The sequence below is a fragment of the Carcharhinus amblyrhynchos genome, chromosome 6, assembly GCF_965287045.1.
Source record: "Carcharhinus amblyrhynchos chromosome 6, sCarAmb.v2.hapA, whole genome shotgun sequence".
Taxonomy (NCBI): Eukaryota; Metazoa; Chordata; class Chondrichthyes; order Carcharhiniformes; family Carcharhinidae; genus Carcharhinus; species Carcharhinus amblyrhynchos.
In genome coordinates, this window is record NC_137329.1 from 9,614,749 (window position 1) to 9,633,248 (window position 18,500).

The 18,500-nt window shown below is 45.0% G+C and overlaps 1 protein-coding gene across 1 annotated transcript in view; it reads right to left on the minus strand.

Moving 5' to 3' along the window:
- ano3 (anoctamin 3) overlaps positions 1 to 18,500 on the minus strand; it is a 181,036-nt gene that overhangs the window by 43,319 nt on the left and 119,217 nt on the right. Inside the window, exons 13-17 of the mRNA XM_080191534.1 lie at positions 14,115 to 14,255; positions 7,279 to 7,443; positions 5,674 to 5,710; positions 5,206 to 5,317; positions 642 to 699 (exon numbers count right to left, since the gene is read on the minus strand). Of these exons, the coding sequence (XP_080047660.1) occupies positions 642 to 699; positions 5,206 to 5,317; positions 5,674 to 5,710; positions 7,279 to 7,443; positions 14,115 to 14,255 (513 nt within the window). The remainder of the gene's footprint in view (positions 1 to 641; positions 700 to 5,205; positions 5,318 to 5,673; positions 5,711 to 7,278; positions 7,444 to 14,114; positions 14,256 to 18,500) is intronic.

Here is an 18,500-nt window from a genome sequence, read left to right on the forward strand (position 1 = left end):
CAGCAATGAGGAGAGATTGGGTGGCTTTGGGTTGCTTTACTTAGAACAGAGGCGGCTATGGGTGACCTAATTGGGGTGTACAAAGTTGAGGAGTCTAGATAGAGTGACCAGAAAAGACTTGGTTCCCTTAGCTGAGAGGTCACTCAGCGGGGGTCATTGATTTAAGGTGATTGATAGAAGGGTTAGCGTGGACAAGAAGAAAAATCTTTTCACTCAGAGGGTGGAGGGGCATCTCAAATTCACTGCCTAAGATGGTGGTTGAGGCTGAAATGTTTAACTCATTTAAAAGGAACCCAGAATTGCATCTGGAGAGCTTCAACCCGCAAGATCAGGTGTAACCTGCACCTAACAATCAGGTGCTGGATTACAATGAGCGGCGAGTTGCTTTTTCTCTCCTTTTTTGGCCATCACAGGCGGGTTGAATGGCCTCTTTCATCATCGTAACCTTTCTAATGCTCTGTTGCTGAAAGGCCGAGGCAACATGTGCAAGTGAGCAATCCTTTCTTCGATATTCTTATTAACTGATCATTAAGTGCTGTGTGCTGTGGCATCAAATTATTCAGGCACTGCGTGAGAAATTTCAAATGGGTTTAGCGCAACTGCGGGATGTCAAGCAGCAAGTGCTGCTGATGGATACGCACCTCCTCCAGTCTCCATCTCTGAAACAGCTTGGCGTAAGCACCTGGTCGGCCAGCAAACCTGAGAACACACAAATGTGGATTCTTAGAGCAGCAGAGCTTAGATTACAGATCGATCATCGTATCGGCTACGTCCATTCACTCTGCTTGATGTGATCAACATAAGAGCATTTGCAACACATTCATACTCTTAGCGAACGTGATCAGGAGCATAGCTTGGGTAAAGTTGTCAAGTCATTGAGAGAGAAATGGAGATCGGAAGAAACAAAAAAGGGGGCGATTTTCCTGGTTTCGCCCACCATGGGATACGGAGCAGGCAAGGGGCGGACCACGGAAAGGTCCGTTGACCTCGGAATAGATTTTCTGGTTTCAGGGCAAGCGTGGCTGGGAAATTCCCGCCGGAGGAATTAGCAGATGGATTCGGACAGAGGTGGAATTTTCCCAGGAAGTGACAAATGCTGGAATGTTACAACCGTTCACACCGGCGGGATTTTCCCATCTTGCTGCAGTGCAGGGACGCCAAATTCTCTGACACGAACAACTGGTAAGATTCTCCCGAATTGAGGCTAAGTGTCCAGGCCAGTGGCAAAGCTGGGGGCTTTCCCTTTCTCATTAGCAGCGTCTAGCCATTTCGAGTCTGGATGATCCTTCGTCAGAGTGGTTATGGTTAGGGTCTGACGAAGGGTCATCCAGACTCGAAACGTTGGCTGTATTCTCTCCCCACAGGTGCTGTCAGGCCTGCTGAGATTTTCCAGCATTTTCTGTTTTTGTGTCTGCGTATTTAAACACTGTTCCTGGGCAGGTAACCAGATTCCGTCCAGGAGTGGTGGGTGGGAAGATACTGATGAGTTTCGCCGCTGGTGCAGAACATGCTAAACCACTCACCCACCCTGCTCCAGTCCTGCTCCACTTTGCCACGTTCTGTGCCAGGCGAGACATGGATGGAGGATCACAGGTACTGTGTGCAAGGGGGGCAATGCTTGCAGACTGATCTGAGCCATGTGGCTTCCAGTGACAAAAATATAGAAGGCAAGGGTGAGAAAAGGCCACTTTGACCATTAGAACCCATCACTCTAATTGCCCCTTTGAACAGTAAGAAGTCTCACAACACCAGGTTAAAGTCCAACAGGTTTATTTGGTAGCACAAGCTTTCAGAGCACTGCTCCTTCATCAGGTGAGGTAGGTTCACAAACACAGCATTTATAGGCAAAGACACAATTGCAAGATAATTACAGATTGGAATGCATTCCAACCATTCTTCACATTCCAATCTGTAATTATTTGCAATTGTGTCTGTCTACATACGCTGTGTTTGCGAACCTGTTTCCACTCACCTGATGAAGGAGCAATGCGCTGAAAGCTTCTGATACCAAATAAACCTGTTGGACTTTAACCTGGTGTTGTGAGACTTCTTTCTGGGGCCACCCCAGTCCAATGCCGGCAACTCCACGTCATGGCTGTCCCTTTGAAGGATGCAGCTGTACTTTGAATAGGCCACGTGTTCCCCTTTCATGTTTCTAGGCAGTTCCAAACATTCGTCAGTCTGTGAGTGAAGGAGTTATAATGAGGGAAGGCAGCACACGTTACAGTTCTCACGTCATAAACTCGCAGGTTCCTTCCTGCCTGAGTATGGAGGCAGATGCCTCCATACAAGCAGATGCCAGTGTGTGAAAGAGAACATCACTGTCCCTCTTGTCATAGAAATCCAATGGTGAAATATTATTATTCTCCTTCATTGTGGTGCTGTGTGTTGGGGGTGGGGCAGGAGGGGCTGTTGTGGGGTGGGGGGGTGGCTGTGCAAAGGGAAACCAGTGCATTGAATTACCCTCAGATCAGTAACACATTGTCCTGCATTTTTCATTCATGATTTCTTATTGGCCCACAGAGGAGTTACGATGTCCAATTTTCAATTTGGCGTTTCTGAGATTTTAAACTGAGCATAGAATCACAGAATCCCTGCAGAGCAAGAGGAGGCCATTCAGCCCATTGAGTCTGCACCGACCACAATCCCACCCAGGCTCTACCCCCACAACCCCATGCATTTACCCTAGCTGGTCACCCCTGCCTCTAAGGGGCAATTTAACACAGCCAATCCACCTAACCCACGCACCTTTGATGTTGTGGCAAAACTAGAAAACTGCTGTAAATATAAATTCGATGCATAGGAAACATAGACCAGTGGACCAATCAATCTCTCAAACATGCTCCACATTCAATGAGATCATTATCTGAGATCACCCCTTAGTATGCCCACCAAACATCAACCTTTCTGGGTGGCAATTCCATTTGCCTTCTTAATTACCTACTGCACCTGTAACCAACTTTTTGTGAGTCATACACAAGGACACCAGGTCCCTCTGCACAGCAGCATGCTGCAATTTTTTACCATTTAAATAATCGTCCAAAATGGATGACCTCATATTTACCTACATTGTACTCCATATGCCAGACCCTTACCCACTCATTTAGATTATCTATATCCCCTTGCAGATTTTCAGTGCACTCTGCACATTTTGCTCCGCCACTCATCCTAGTGTCATTTGCCGAATTTTGACACACTACACTTGGTCCCCAACTCCAAATCATCTATATAAATCTTGCAGTCCCACACTGATCCCTGAGACACACCACTAGTCACTAATCACCAACTAGGAAAATGCTCATTTACCCCCCACTCTGCTTTCTGTTAGTTAACCAATCCTCTATCCATGCTAATACATTACCTGTAATTCAGTGCACCTTTATCTTATGCAGCATCCTTTAGCCCGGCAACTTGTCAAATGCCTTTTGGAAATCCAGATTCATCACATCCACAGACTTCCCATTGTCCTCTGCACAAATAATGTCCTCAAAGAATTCCACTAAATTAGTTAAACATGACCTGCCTTTCATGAACCCATGCTGCGTCTTTCCAATGGGACAATTTCTGTCCAGATGTCTTGCTATTTCTTCCTTGATGATAGATTCAAGCACTTTCCCCTCTACAGAAGTTAAGCTAACCACCTACAGTTACTGACCATGATGCGTCAGTCGTAAATGGATAATTCAATAGCACATCATACACTTTTCACAAATTGTACCTGTGGCTTTGACCTTCAGTTTGCCGTCCATAGACCAGGGCCTGTGTTTATTATAGTTAACAGATCCATAGCATACGACTCCCACAGGATTCAGACATCGATCCGGAGCCTCAGCAACCTTAGGTCCAGATTACTCAAGCTGATCGATAAGGCAGGTTTGAAAATAGTCCACAGTGACTAACCTGCAGCAATTTCCTTCAGACTTCACAGTCTGAAAACTTAGCTGAGTAGTGTTTCCCAGGGCAATGGTAAATTGTTTAATGCAGCAGTCTGGTCCACCACTCACCTCTCCCAACTGACCTCGCTTTCATCAATTACAACAGTCCCAGAATATAAAATTATTGCAGCAGTTTACTAACTACTGAACAAGTAAGAAGCCTGAATTTCCCCCTCTTCTCCCCAGAGACCTCCAGAAATGGAAGAGGTTGGGAAATTGGAAGGATGCTCGAAGAAAAATCAATGAAAATTAATACACCATTAACACTGCAGATTTATGTTGTGTAACAGGCAAAAAACAAACCTCCAAAGACCTAGATTTGTTTACCAGGCTGATTCCTGGGATGGCAGGTCTGTCATATGAAGAGAGAATAAGTCGGTTAGGATTATGTTCACTGGAATTGAGAAGGGATCTCATAGAAACTGAGAAAGTTCTAACAGGGTAGATTCAGAAAGAGTGTTCCTGAAGATGGGGGAATCCAGAACTAGAGCGTCATAGTTTGAGGATAAGGGGTAAACCTTTTAGAACTGAGGTGAGGAGAAATTTCTTCACCCAGCGGATGGTGAATGTGTGGAATTCACTATCACAGAAAATATTTGAGGCCAAAACGTTGTGATTTCAAAAAGAAATTAAATATACCTCTTGTGGCTAAAGGGATCGAGGGATATGGGGGAAAGGGGGAATCAAGATATTGATTTTGATGGTCAGCCATGATCAAAATGAATGACGGACCAGGCTCAAAGGGCCGAATGGCCTACTCCACCTTCTATTTTCCATGTTTAAATCATCATCTCATGGTAATTGTTGTTTGGTGGGATGTGTTTTGGGGGCGGTGTTGGTGTTGGTGGGTGGGAGCTGGTGTGGAGGGTGGTGGTGATGGGCTGAGGGTTATGGAGGGGAATGCTACTCTGCTTCAATGTTTAAGTCCTCAGGATCTTTAATGGTAGCTGCCCGACTCAGAATCAGTCCATTAACAATCTACTAAAATGTTTAGAAGCACTTATCAGAAAAGAGGCCATGTCAGAGACAAAATAGGTGAGAAGTCATTCCATCAGCTTGCCGTTAGTCTGCGTGCAACACTGAGCTTAACTTTATGTACTTGCAAATCAAAGTCTAGAGCTTTGGACCTTAATTTTGTGTACCGGGACTGAAATATTCATTGATGCAAAGGTATGCGTTGACCGGGAGTGATTCATTTGACATGAATTTGTACATAACTGAGGATACACCATGAACTGAAATATGATCCATATTCATTGAAGACACTCACCTGCCTAGGAAGAAAGCAACGTAGAAGATGGAACTGTTAAGGTTTACAAATTGGAAGAGAAACATTTTTAGAGCGAAGCTGTTTTCCCATTCAGATTCTGTTCGAGGATGTTCTGCAACAATAGACAACATGGGGATCAGCTATTAAATAAAAAAGGGATGTCCTTAAAAGAAGATACTCAGAACTGATCTGGTTCCCATTTGTACTGGATGAAAATTCTTATTAACAACTAGCCAGCACAAATCGAGATTTTATTCTTAAAGTAGTATTGGCGTTAAAAAAAAATACCATTTTGTGAAGAGTGTACATGTTACAATTAGTTTTATGTCTGATGCATCTATAAAGCAGTTCCATTAATATTGGATGATCTTATATTCGGGAAAATGCAGACACTTTGTGCTTTTAGAAGTTAAATCATTTAAAAAATGACCATGCAGAGTTTCCAGTACCGCAATCCCATTTACTTACCCCAGTTTGTTAGTAGGTACGCAACTTTTTCATAAACCTCAAAAGAAAAAATAAGTATAGAAGTCAGATACTTTACTGGACAAAGGTCTAAGCAACATGCAATTTCATTTGTGAAAGTATATTGCCCTCTTCAATAAATGACACAGATTCTGTTGGTGGATCATTGAATATGAAGGTAGGGTTCACTCAAAGCTAAACACTTCTCGGTGTTACATTGTTCATTGATCTGTCTAGCATTACAGAAGCATCACTGAATCCACAGCTTAAATAAATATCAACCTCAATTAAAAACAAATCTTAAGGTGTAGGTTCAGTCGGCAGTTAGGAAGGCAAATTCAGTGTTAGCATTCATTTCTAGAGGGCTAGATTACAAGAGCAGGGATGTATCGCTGAGGCTGTATATGACACTGGGCAGACTCCATTTGGAGTGTGGTGAGCAATTTTGGGCCCCATATCTAAGGAAGGACATGCTGGCCTTGGAGGGGGTCCAGAGGATGTTCATAAGACTGATCCCAGGAATTAAGGGTTTGTCATATGAGGAGCAATTGAGGAGTCTGGGTCTATACTTGATAGAGTTTAGAAAGATGAGGGGGGGATCTAACTGAAACTTACAGAATACTGAGAGGCCTAGATAAAGTGCACATAGACAGGGTGTTTCCAATGGTGGGAGATATTTGAACTTGAGGACACAATCTCAGAGTGAAGGGACGCTCCTTTAAACCAGATGAGCAAGACATTCTTCAGCCAGGGGGTGGTGAATCTGTGGAACTCATTGCCATGGAGGGCCGTGGAAGCCAGGTCATTGAATGTCTTTAAGACAGACAGATAGGTTCTTGATCAATAAGGGGATCTGGGGTTATAGGGAGAAGTCAGGATGAGAGTCATATGAGTCATGATTGAATGGTGGAGAAGACTCAATGGGCTGAATGGCCTAATTCTGCTCCTATGTCTTATGGTCTTACTAAAAATCACCCATCATGCCCTACTTCAAATGTACTTAATCTTCTATTCTTCAGCAGTCTACATATTTTCTTCACCAATCACCATTCCTCAGCCTTGTTTGATTCTCACAATGGAAGTTTTAACTTTTTTTTAATCATTCATTCATGGGACACGGCCATCACTAGCTGGCCAGCATTTATTGCCCATCCCTAGTTGACCTTGGAGGGCAGTTAAGGATCAACCACATTGTCGTGGCTCTGGAGTCAAATGTAGGCCAAACCAGGTAAGGACGGCAGATTTCCCCTGAAGGGAATTAACAAACCTGATGGGATTTCATGGTCATCATTAGATTTTTAATTCCAGATATTTTTTATTGAATTCAAATTCCACCATCTGCTGTGCTGGGGTTTGAACCCAGTCCCCAGAACATTAACTGAGTTTTTGGATTAATAGTCTAACAATAATACCACTAAGCTATTGTCTCCCCACTTATTTAGCACACTGATATAGCATTTTGGATGATTTCCACAGATATCTCCTCCTGATGAACAATGAGGATGGATAGAGGGAGGGGGAATGATGGTGTTGTTGGGAGGGGAGAGGGACTGGTGTGGGCGGAGGGAGGGGGCAGTAGGGGAAGTGACCAAAGACAGCTGCACTCACCACATTCAAAGACATGATGATGATAAAGTTGATGCAGACTCCAGTTCCTGCCGTAGCAAACTGCCAGTTTTTCTTCACAAAATCCCACTGGAAAGTGGCAAAATTCTCCATGGTCACCAGGCGATACACCACCACACCAAAGACCGCAGCCAGGACCAGCAAGATCTAGATCCATCAGAATAAAAGAACAGGACTGGTGCTGAACCATATGCATGAAATATTTCAACTTTTAATTCTGACGTATGAGGGCAGGGGTGGAACTTTCCCGTCCCGCCCACCAGGGGAATAGTAGTGGGCAGGACAAGACCATGCAAAGGTCTCTCGACTTTGGGCGTGAGGTTTTCCAGTCTTGAGGCAAGCGTAGCTGAAAAATCCCACTCCAAATCTCAGCTTAAAGCTCGTGTTTGCCATGGCTCAGTGTGTAGCATAGAAAGATAGAAGATAGCAGCAGGGGGAGGCCAGTTTGTCCTTCGAGCCTGCTCTGCCATTCATCACGATCATGGCTGTTCGTCCAATTCAATAGCCAAATGAAGTGTAGCACTCTTCTTTCTGAGATCAGAGGGCTTTTTAGGTGCAAACTCAGGGTCATGCACAAAAATCTTCGCTGACATTTGAATACAGTACTGAAGTAGTGCTGCACTTTTGGAGATGCTGTTATTATAGAGTCATAGAATCATAGAGATTTACAGCATGGAAACAGGCCCTTTGACCCAACTTGTCCGTGCCGCCTCTTTCTTTTTAAACACCTAAGCTAGTTCCAATTGCCCACATTTGGCCCATACCCCTCTAAACCCATTTTAGTCATGTAACTGTCTAAATGCTTTTTTAAAAAATAAAATTGTACCCACCTCTACTACCACCTCTGGTAGCTTGTTCCAGATACTCACCACTCCCTGTTTGAAAAAAATTGCCGCTCTAGACCCTTTTGTCTCTCTCCTCCCTCACTTTAAGCCTATACCTCTAGTTTTAGGCTCCCTCACCTTTGGGAAAAGATATTGACTAGCAAGCTGATCTATTTCCCTCATTATTTTACAGACCTCTATAACATTACCCCTTGGCCTTCTACGCTCCAGAGAAAAAAGTCCCAATCTATCCAAACTCTCCTTATAACTCAATCCATCAAGTTCCAGTAGCATTCTAGTAAATCTCTTCTGCACTCTTTCTTTTAATAATATCCTTTCTATAATAAGGTGACCAGAGCTGTACACAGTATTCCAAGCGTGGCCGTACCAATGTCTTGTACAACTTCAATAAGACGTCCCAACTCCTGTATTCAATGTTCTGACCAATGAAACCAAGCATGCCGAATGCCTTCTTCACCACTCTGTCCACCTGTGACTCCACTTTCAAGGAGCTATGAACCTGTGCCCCTAGATCTCTCTGTTCTGTATCTCTCACCAACGTCCTACCATTAACTGGTTCAATCTACCAAAATGCATCAGCTCACATGTTTTTCGGGTAGAACATTAAAATAAGGCCCCACTTCGTAAAAGAAAATACATGTACAATTTTAAACAGGGGCAAGTCAGCTACCCCTGGTGTCCAGGCCAATATTTATCCCTCAATCAACATCATATTGATGATTGATCTGGTTTCCATTAGTAACGGATAAAAGTTCTTATTTACATTTGGCCAACATAAATCCAGATTTTATCTCTGAAGTAACAGCGTGGCGCAAAAAAATAAACATTTTTTAAAGAGATCTCCACATGTTACGATTCGTTCTACGTCTGACATCTGAAAAGGATTCCAATAATTTTGGTTAATCTTAAAGGAGTTTGTGCCTATACTGGCTGCTGCATCTGCTAAGTGACAGCACGGTGACAGTTAGCACTGCCGCCTCACAGCGCCAAAGGCCTGGGTTTGATTTCCATCTTGGGTCATGCCTACGCGGAGTCTGCATGTTCTCCCCGTGTCTGCGTGGGATTCCTCCAGGTGTTCCTGCTTCCTCGCACAGTTTGAAAGATGTGCTGGGTAGGTACACTGGTCATGCTAAATTCTCCCTCAGTGTACCTGAAGGGGCAGTGGAGTGTGGCTACTAGAGGATTTTCACAGAAACTTCATTGCAGTGTTAATGTAAGCCTTACTTGTGACACTAACAAAATTTAAAAAAAATTAAAACTTCCACATATTCTTACTTGCATCCCAAAATGTTAAATCCATGTTACCAAGCCTGGGTACCATCAGCGAAGGGAACAGATTTATTTTGTTTTTTTTATTTTCATTTATGGGACACTAATAAATGAAAAAGAAAGATTTCATTTCTACAGTGTGTAGCGTTAATATCATGGGGCTTCACACAGGGCTAGTTTAACTCCTTTTATTGCACTTTGTGTCACTATTGCATTATGACATTCAGGATGAATCATGAACAATTGTGGCAAAACCACTCTAAATTTAGTGACTCGTAATCCATGATTGACTACAGGGAACTGATACGGCAGAGAGATGTCAACTTCCATTAGATTTTTGCAGGGTATCTTTGGTGAAGCAACTTTTTTGTTCATCGATTTGTGCGCCTGGGACTCATTTTGCTCTCACTTCCAATTTGCCCACCCAGAAATGACGGCAAGTTAAAAAGTGACAGGGAAAGGGGATTTACTGCGAGCATTTTCTATTAAATTCATTTCAGCGAGATCGTTTCTTTAAAAATAAGATCGATACAAGGCACTATAATTACCTTTCATACTATCTCTGCAGAGCCGGGATGACTTGATTCTGACTGGGTCAAGTCCAGTAAGAAATCTCACAACACCAGGTTAAAGTCCTGTCACGTGATGAAGGAGCAGTGCTTCAAAAGCTAGTGACTTTTGCTACCAAATAAAACCTGCTGGACTTTAACCTGGTGTTGTGAGACTTCTCATTGTGTTTACCCCAGTCCAACGCTGGCATCTCCACGTTCAAGTACATGCACAAAGATCAGACGGACAGGCTAATTAAAGCTAGCTGAGTGCTTAGCTCCTCTGCATCACCCAGCAATTTGGCTTTCTCATTAGTATCAGTCTGGCACCTGCTTCTGACTGAAAATCTCTCCATCTCATTTCCGAAGAGAAGCCTTTAACCTGAAACGTCAACTCTCTTTCTCTCTCCGCCAATATGACCTGACCTGGCGAGCATTTCCAGAATCTGCTGTGATGTCTTTCAGATTTGATTTATTATTGTCAAATGGATTAGCATACAGTGAAAAGTATTGTCATTTGCATGTTATACAGACAAAGCATACCGTTCATAGAGTACATATGGGAGAACGAAAGGAGAGAGTGCAGAATGTAGTGTTACAGTCATAGCTAGGGTGGAGAGAAAGATCAACTTAATGCGAGGTCAGTCCACTCAAAAGTCTGATGGCAGCAGGGAGGAAGCTGTTCTTGAGTCGGTTGATACATGACCTCAGACTTTTGTATCTTTTTCCTGATGGAAGAATGTGGAAGAGAGAATGTCCTGGCAAGTTTCAGCACACTCTCTATTTTGCTTTCGCCTGTCCTCTGCTCGGGCACTGATCCACCAGATGTGAGCGGGGCTGGATTTGAAAAGACAAATTGCCAGCTGCTGCCGCACAATGTCAGACACAGCTGTGCAGACGAGACAGGTAGGGCTCCGTATTTGGATGAAATTCATGATTTTTAACCATGATTTTAAAAAAGTATCTGGTTGAGCACTTGGCACATCATGACACTCAAGGCCCAGCAGCATCTGTAAGGGGAGAAAAGAGCTGACGTTTTGAGTCTAGACGACCCTTTGACAAAACTTTGGCAAACAGTCATCTGGACTTGAAATGGCAGTTTTTTTTGTCTCCTCACAGGCGCTGCCAGACTTGCTGAGATTTTCTAGCATTTTCTCTTTTGGTTTCAGATTCCAGCATCCACAGTAATTTGCTTTTATAACATTCAGGGCTATGGGCCAAGTGCTGGCAGATGGGATTAGGTGGGAGTTCAGGTGCTTCTAATGTGTGGACCTGATGGGCTGAAGGGCCTCTTTTGTGCTGCATGATTTTATGATTCAATGGCCAATGCATTTTAACCCTGCGATTACAAGGCTGGCTGAAACCAATTAACTCAACTTCCAGCTAAATTCTAAGCTATTGTCATGGTTATTAAAAATGCTCGTTCATACTCAATGGATTGGCGAATCACTGGCGCCCAGTGTCAAGTCTGAAGACAGCAACATGGCCTCAGTACGTACCTGCACTAGGAGATCCTAGCCTCCAAATTGGACTAAAGACCTCTAAATAATCCTGGCAAGCTAGATGTGGCCATCTCCACTAGCAGCTCACCCCATTATAACCGGATCATTTCAGGCCCTTGTCCTCAATAGTAGCAGCTCCAAGTACAGAAGGTGCAGGCTGGGGATTGCACAACTTGTGGGGAGGGGGGTGATTGGAGCTGCAGTGCGGGAGTGCTGATAGTGGGTATGATGGAGTTGGAGACTTCTGTTCCTTTTGGTTCCAAAAGAACAATAGAAAAAAATGTAATGAACAAACCTGAAGCTTACTCGACCTATCAATGGAATCCAATTTTACAGAACAGGAAACAACACGGGTGTTTTGTAAGTGAGGGGCCTCTGTACCAAGACTAACATCTGCGCTAGGAGGTCACTAGGGCAACCTGCCCAAATATTCTCTCACTTATCCTTTGGGGCACACATTAATCCTACAGTGCCACTTGTCAAATGGGCGCAATGAGGCAGGAGTTGGCCACTGGGCCCTTCAAGCCTGCCCCACCATGGAATACAATCATAACTGATCTACATTGGCCTCAACTCCTTTACATAGCCCTCCATTCCTCGATCTATCGAATATTTATCCACCTCCACTTTAAACACTTCTAATGATCCAGCCTCCACCACCCTTCGGGGCAGAGAATTCCAGAGGTTCACCACCCTCTGCGAGAAGCAATTTCTACGCATCTCAGTTTTTGAATGACCAGCCCTTTATCTTGTAGCTTGTGTCTTTTTAAGTTTATTTATTAGTGTCACAAGGAGGCTTGCATGAACACTGCAATTAAGTTCCTGTGAAAATCCCCTACTTGCCACACTCCGGCGCCTGTTTGGGTACACTGAGGGAGAATCCAGGATTTTGATAACAGAAGCGCAGTTCCAGATCATGGTGGCGAGTGTGGAGAGGTGGAAGTGTTCCATGTCTCCACTACTCTTCTCTTTCCAGGTTGTAGACACTGTTGTGTGTTTTGCAGGTGCCAACAAGCAGCCAGCTAAAACTGGAAAGGAGAGGGCAGATCACCCCCTTGTCACATCACCCCTCACCTCAAATCGCCAAGGCTGGGGCCTCACTACCCCAGACATAGGGCGAGTAACCAAATCCATTCCCACCCTCCTCCCCTCATTGTACTTGACAACGTACAGGTTTGATCAGTAATGAGGAAACACTAGACAAAGGAATGTAGTAAGCCTTTTGTTTTGTGCATTGAGTAATCACTATGAACTTAACACTGCCCATCCCTACGTCTTCAATGCTTTTAAAAACTACTTTGTCATTCTGAAAGCAGCAAATCCTTCCTCCCACTCTCCACTGATCCTAAATGGACACTTAGCCCGGTGAGATAAATCAGCAAAAGGCAGAGATACGAAAGGATGCACGTCTGGATGACCATCTGGTCGCTTGATAAACAGAAGGAAGTTTATTCCCCTGCACCCCAGCCCGAGATGGAAAGCAAACATTTTGGAAAGTGTTTCAGGGAAAGGGAGGAAAGGTTTATTTGCAGAGCAGCTGGAGAAAGACACCATTTCACACCCATGGACACCAGAACAGCTCCTGGAGGAGCAGATTTGGATCGAGAATCAAAGTAATACCCACCCATCAAGCCATGAACAGCATCCCATCACAACAGTTCAGTGATGGGACAGCAAGTGTGTCCCTTTAGGCAACACAGTCCAACTGAACATCAGTGTAGCTGACATCAAAATATCCTAGCTCAGCGAGAATGGGTTAAACCATCCAATCATATGGAAGAAAGATATAATCAGTCAGAAAAAGATTGTCCAACTCTAGTTCCCCGATGTCCAACACCCTGATGTCCAACATCCCAAAGTCTGACACCCCTACACCTGTAGGTCCAACACTCCTCCCACTCCCCCCACCCCCCGATGTCCAGCTCCTCCCCATTGCCCAATCCCCCTGACATCTGACTACCCCCCCCCCACACCCCTATGTCCAATCCTCCTATCCCACTGATGTTCGACACCCTACCCCCACCCATGCCTGACATCCCCCCACCCACTCTCCGATGGCCAATCCCTCACCGCCCACTCCTTTTACCTTCCCAAGTCCAACCACCCCTATTCGCCTTCCCAGAGTCAGTCACCCACCCCTCATGTCTTCCCCGTTCAAACAATCCCTCCAATGTCAGACCCAACACCCTCCCCCACTCCACCTGCAATGTCCGATTCCCCTCCACGCCCATGCCTCAAATCCTATCCACACAGTTCCTTTCTTCCCGGCCTCTCAATTTCAATTGGATCTTTCAACATAATCTGGTTTACAGTGATTTAAGCATCGTAAAAGGGGGACCCGTCCCCCTTCAAACCTACTCTCTTGGGCTGTGACACTGGGCTTCCAAGTCACTCCGCTGCCTGGATCTTGCCGGGCCTGAGTAGAAGGTCGGGCAAGACAGACAGTGGGAGAAATCTGACATAGGTGACTGGGCACGGTGTGGTAATCTGATACCGATTGCTACTCTGGGGATATTATAGCCAGTGAATCAAGCATCTTGCAAATGGCTCCATTATCTCATGTTGCTATAGTGACAATAACTGTCCCGTTATTATTACCTGGGGTGAAGGAAACAGAACGGCCAAATTGTAAGCCTGCTCTCTCCAGCACTTACCATGAAGAATATTCCTGAGACGGACACAAGGAGCCGACTGAGTTTATCAAGAAATGGCTGGAATGGTTCAGGTTTTCCTGTGATGGGATTAACACGTTCCTTTTTGGAATATTTTGCTTCAAACTGCGGACGGAGCTCTTCCTAATAAAAAGATATAACAACATCATTTTGGGGGATTTCCAACAGAATTGTCAATGCTATTTCTTTTACAATTTGCATGGTCCACCTGTAAAACTGGCAAGTGCCGTTAACCTGTTTGAAAAGGGTGCTACTGACAGATGTAATGCTGCCAAATTTCTTCCAAAACTTATTAGTTATTATTCTTTTAAAAGCACATTCTGAAGATAACAATACCATTATCTTGGAGGATCTTTCTCAGTTGGATAGCTTAAACAGACTCTTTTCTGTTGTTCATTCAGTCATGCACTGTGGGCAGTGCAGGCAAGACAAGTATCTCTTACCCATCCTATATGACCCTGAAGATGCCTCCTTGCTTCAGTCAGTGTGGTGAAGGTACACTCACAGTGCTGTTTGGAAGTGCGTTCCATGACTTTGACCCACTGAAGGAATGATGATATCTTTCCCAGGAAGGATGGTGAGTGACTTGGAAGAGAACTTGAGGGTGGTGGTGTTCCCAGATATCTGCTCCCTTTGACCATCTTGGCAGTTGAGGCTGGGGTTTGGAAGGTGCCATTGAAGAAGTCTTGACTATCTGCTGCAATGCATCTTGCACGTGGCACCCACCATTGCCACAATCCATCAATGGTGAGGGGTCTTAATGTTTAACTTGATAGATGAAACAAAGAATCCCAACGATGCAGAATGAGACCATTTGGCCCATCGAGCTTGCACCGACAACAGTCCCAGCCAGTCCCTATCCCCATAATCCCATGTATTTGCCCTGATAGGTTCCTCCCTGAGACTATGGGGTAACTTAGCATGGGCCAATCAACTTCGTGTGCACACCTTTGGAACACGGGAGGAAACTGGAGCACCTGGAGGAAATCCACGCAAACATGGTGAGAGTGTGCAAACTCCAGACAGTGTCTGAGTGACCCGAGGCTGGGATGAACCTGGGTCCCTGGTGTTGTGAGGCAGCAGTGCTAACCACTGGGCCACCGTGGCACCCTCGATGAGATGTCAGTGAAACTTTTTGTCCTGCTTTTTGAGACTTGTCAGAGTTGCACTCATCCAGGCAAGAAGAGTCTCCAATATACCTCCAAATTGCATCTTGTCGATGGTGGACAGGCTTAGGTGAGTCTTGTCGCAGGATTCCCAGGCTCGGAGCTTTTCTTGTAGATTATGTGGCTCATCCAGTTAAGTTCCTGGTGATTGGTGGCAGAATGCTCATGGTGGGAGACTGGGTGATGGTAGCACCATGCAATTACACGTTACCACCAATCTGACAAGCTGTCCATGAGGCTTTGACTAAAATAATGTGTTTTATCAGGAGTGAAAAACTGAATAAAAGTGGTGCATTGCTGACATAGTGTCAACAAATAAGCGCATGTAACTTTCTGGAGGAACACGGATAACATTTACTGTCATTTATAAGTGAAACATTTAAGACCTGAACACATTAGGATTAGAATTGATCAACCCATTCTTTGATTGCAACTGGGCCTCAGGCCTAGGCAGCATTTTCCTATCTAGCTGTGGATCGGTCATCCTGAGAGAGCTGGCTTGCTCCACGAGGGTGGAGTTGGCCTGGCTGCCACCAAGCAGCGATCATCTTCGAGGTCCTTGGAAGGTGGGGTCGATTGGGAGTGAGGGAGGAATGTGATTTTTTTTCATTCATTCAAGGGACATGGGCTGGCCAGCATTTATGGCCCATCCCTCATTGCCCTTGAGAAGGTGGTAGTGAGCTGCCTTCTTGAATCGCTGCTGTGGGTTGACCCATAATGTCGCTCGGGAGGGAACTCCAGGATTTTGACCCAGCGACTGCGAAGGAACAGCGACTACTTCCAAGTCAGGGCGGTGAGTGACTTGGAGGGGAACTTGCAGGTGGTGGTGTTCCCATGTATCTGCTGCCCTTGTCCTTCTAGATGGAAGTAGTTGTGGACTTGGAAGGGGCTATCTAAATATCTTTGGTGAATTGCTGCAGTGCATCTTGTAGATAGTACATAAGAACATAAGAAATAGGAGCAGGAGTAGGCCATCCAGCCCTTCGAGCCTGCCCCGCCATTCAACAAGATCATGGCTGATCTGAAGTGGATCAGTTCCACTTTCCCGCTTTCTCCCCATAACCCTTAACCCTTAATTCCCTTGTCTATCAGTACACACTGCTGCTACTGAGCATTGGTAGTGGGGGGAGTACATGTTTGTGGATGTGGTGCCAATCAAGCAGGCTGCTTTCTTGGAAGGTGTCAAGCTTCTTGAGTGTTGTTGGAGCTGCACCCATTCCGGCAAATGGGGTGTTTTCCATCACATCATGCCTTGTAGATGGTAGACAGACTTTGGGGGATCAGGAGATGAGCTACTTCCTGCAGTATTCCTAGGCTCTGACCTGCCCTTGCTGCCATTGTGTTTATGTGGTGAGTCCAGCTAACCCAAGGATGTTGACAGTGGGGGAATTCAGTGATGGCGGTGGTTAGAGTGTCTCTTATTGGCGATGGTCATTGCTTGTCATTTGTGTGGTGCGAATGTTATTTGCCACTTGTCAGCCCAAGCCTGGATGTTGTCCAGATCTTGTTGCATTTGAACATGGACTGCTTCAGTATCTGAGGAGTCGCAAATGGTGCTGAAAATAATGCAATCATCGGCGAGCTTCCCCACTTCTGACCTTATGATGGAGGGAAGGTCATTGGTGAAGCAGTTGACGATTATTGAGCCTAGGACACTATCCTGAGGGACTCGGGCAGAGATGTCCTGGAGCTGAGGTGACTGACCCACCACAACCTCAACCATCTTCCTATGTGCCAGGTATGACTCCAACCAGTGGAGAGTTTGCTCCCTGATACCCACTGATTCCAGTTTCGCTGGGGCTCCTTGATGCTACACTCGGTCAAATATGGCCTTGATGTCAGGGGCTGTCAGTCTCACCTCACCTCTGGAATTCAACTCTTTTGTCCATGTTTAAACCAAGGCTGTAATGAGACCAGGAGCTGAGTGACCCTGGCAAAACCCAAACTGGGCGTCACTGAGCAGGTTATTGCTGAGCAGGTGCTGCTCGATAGCACTGTCGATGACCCCTTCCACCACTTTACTGATGATCGAGAGTAGACTGATTGGACGGTAATTGGCTGGGTTGGATTTGTCCTGCTTTTTGTGTGTAGATCATACCTGGGCAATTTTTCACATTGTTGGGTAGATGCCAGTGTTGTAACTGTACTGGAAGAGCTTGGCTAGGGGAGCAGCAAGTTCTGGAGCACAAGTCTTCAGTACTATTGCTGGAATGTTATCAGGGCCCATTGCCTTTGTAGTATCCAGTACCTCCAACTGTTTATTTGTACCACATGGAGTGAATTGATTTGGCATCTGAGTTGAGGAGGAACTTCTTCACTCAAAGGGTGGTGAATCTCTGGAATTCTCTGCCCATTGAAGTGGTGGAGGCTACCTCGTTGAATATATTTAAGTCACGGGTAGATAGGTTTCTGACAGACAGGGGAATTAAGGGTTATGGGGAGAAAACGGGAAAGTGGAACTGAGCCACTTTAGATCAGCCATGATCTTATTGAATGGCGGGGCAGGCTCGAAAGGCTAGATGGCCTACTCCTGCTCCTATTTCTTATGCTCTTATGTTGGGGACTACTGCAGGAGGCCGAGATGGATCATCCACTCGGCACTTCTGGTTGAAGATTGCTACAAATGCTTCAACCTTATCTTTTGCACTGATGTGCTGGGCTCCTCCATCATTGAGGGTGGGTTGTTTTGTTGTCCACCACTATTCATGACTGGATGTGGCAGGACTGCAGAACTTAGATCTGATCCGTTGGTTGTGGGATGGCTTAGCTGTGTCTATCACTTGCTGTTTATATCATTTGGCGTAGAAAATGGTCCTGTCTACACCGTCCATGCATGATTTAAACAAGTATGTGGCCTATATTAGCATGTACAGAGGGAGCTGTATGGAGCCTGTGCCTTCAATAACTATACAAAGTGATTCATTCCTAATGCAGTGTGTATTATTGGGCATTTAGTTATCCATAATTGTCTGGACAGGGGTTGTAAACTGCAGGCACAGAAATGAGTAGGATTGGAGATTACAATGATGGATTGGATATGCCAGGGTCTATTTTTCACTGCATGTACAGTCAAAGAGAAGACGTGTTTCTCTACCCACTGGTTTTTAATGATAGTTTGAGCGAAATATATTTTAATTAACACAGGAGAACATATAATTCTCGGCTGATTAAATACACCATTGAACTTGATGATTTCTGTAAT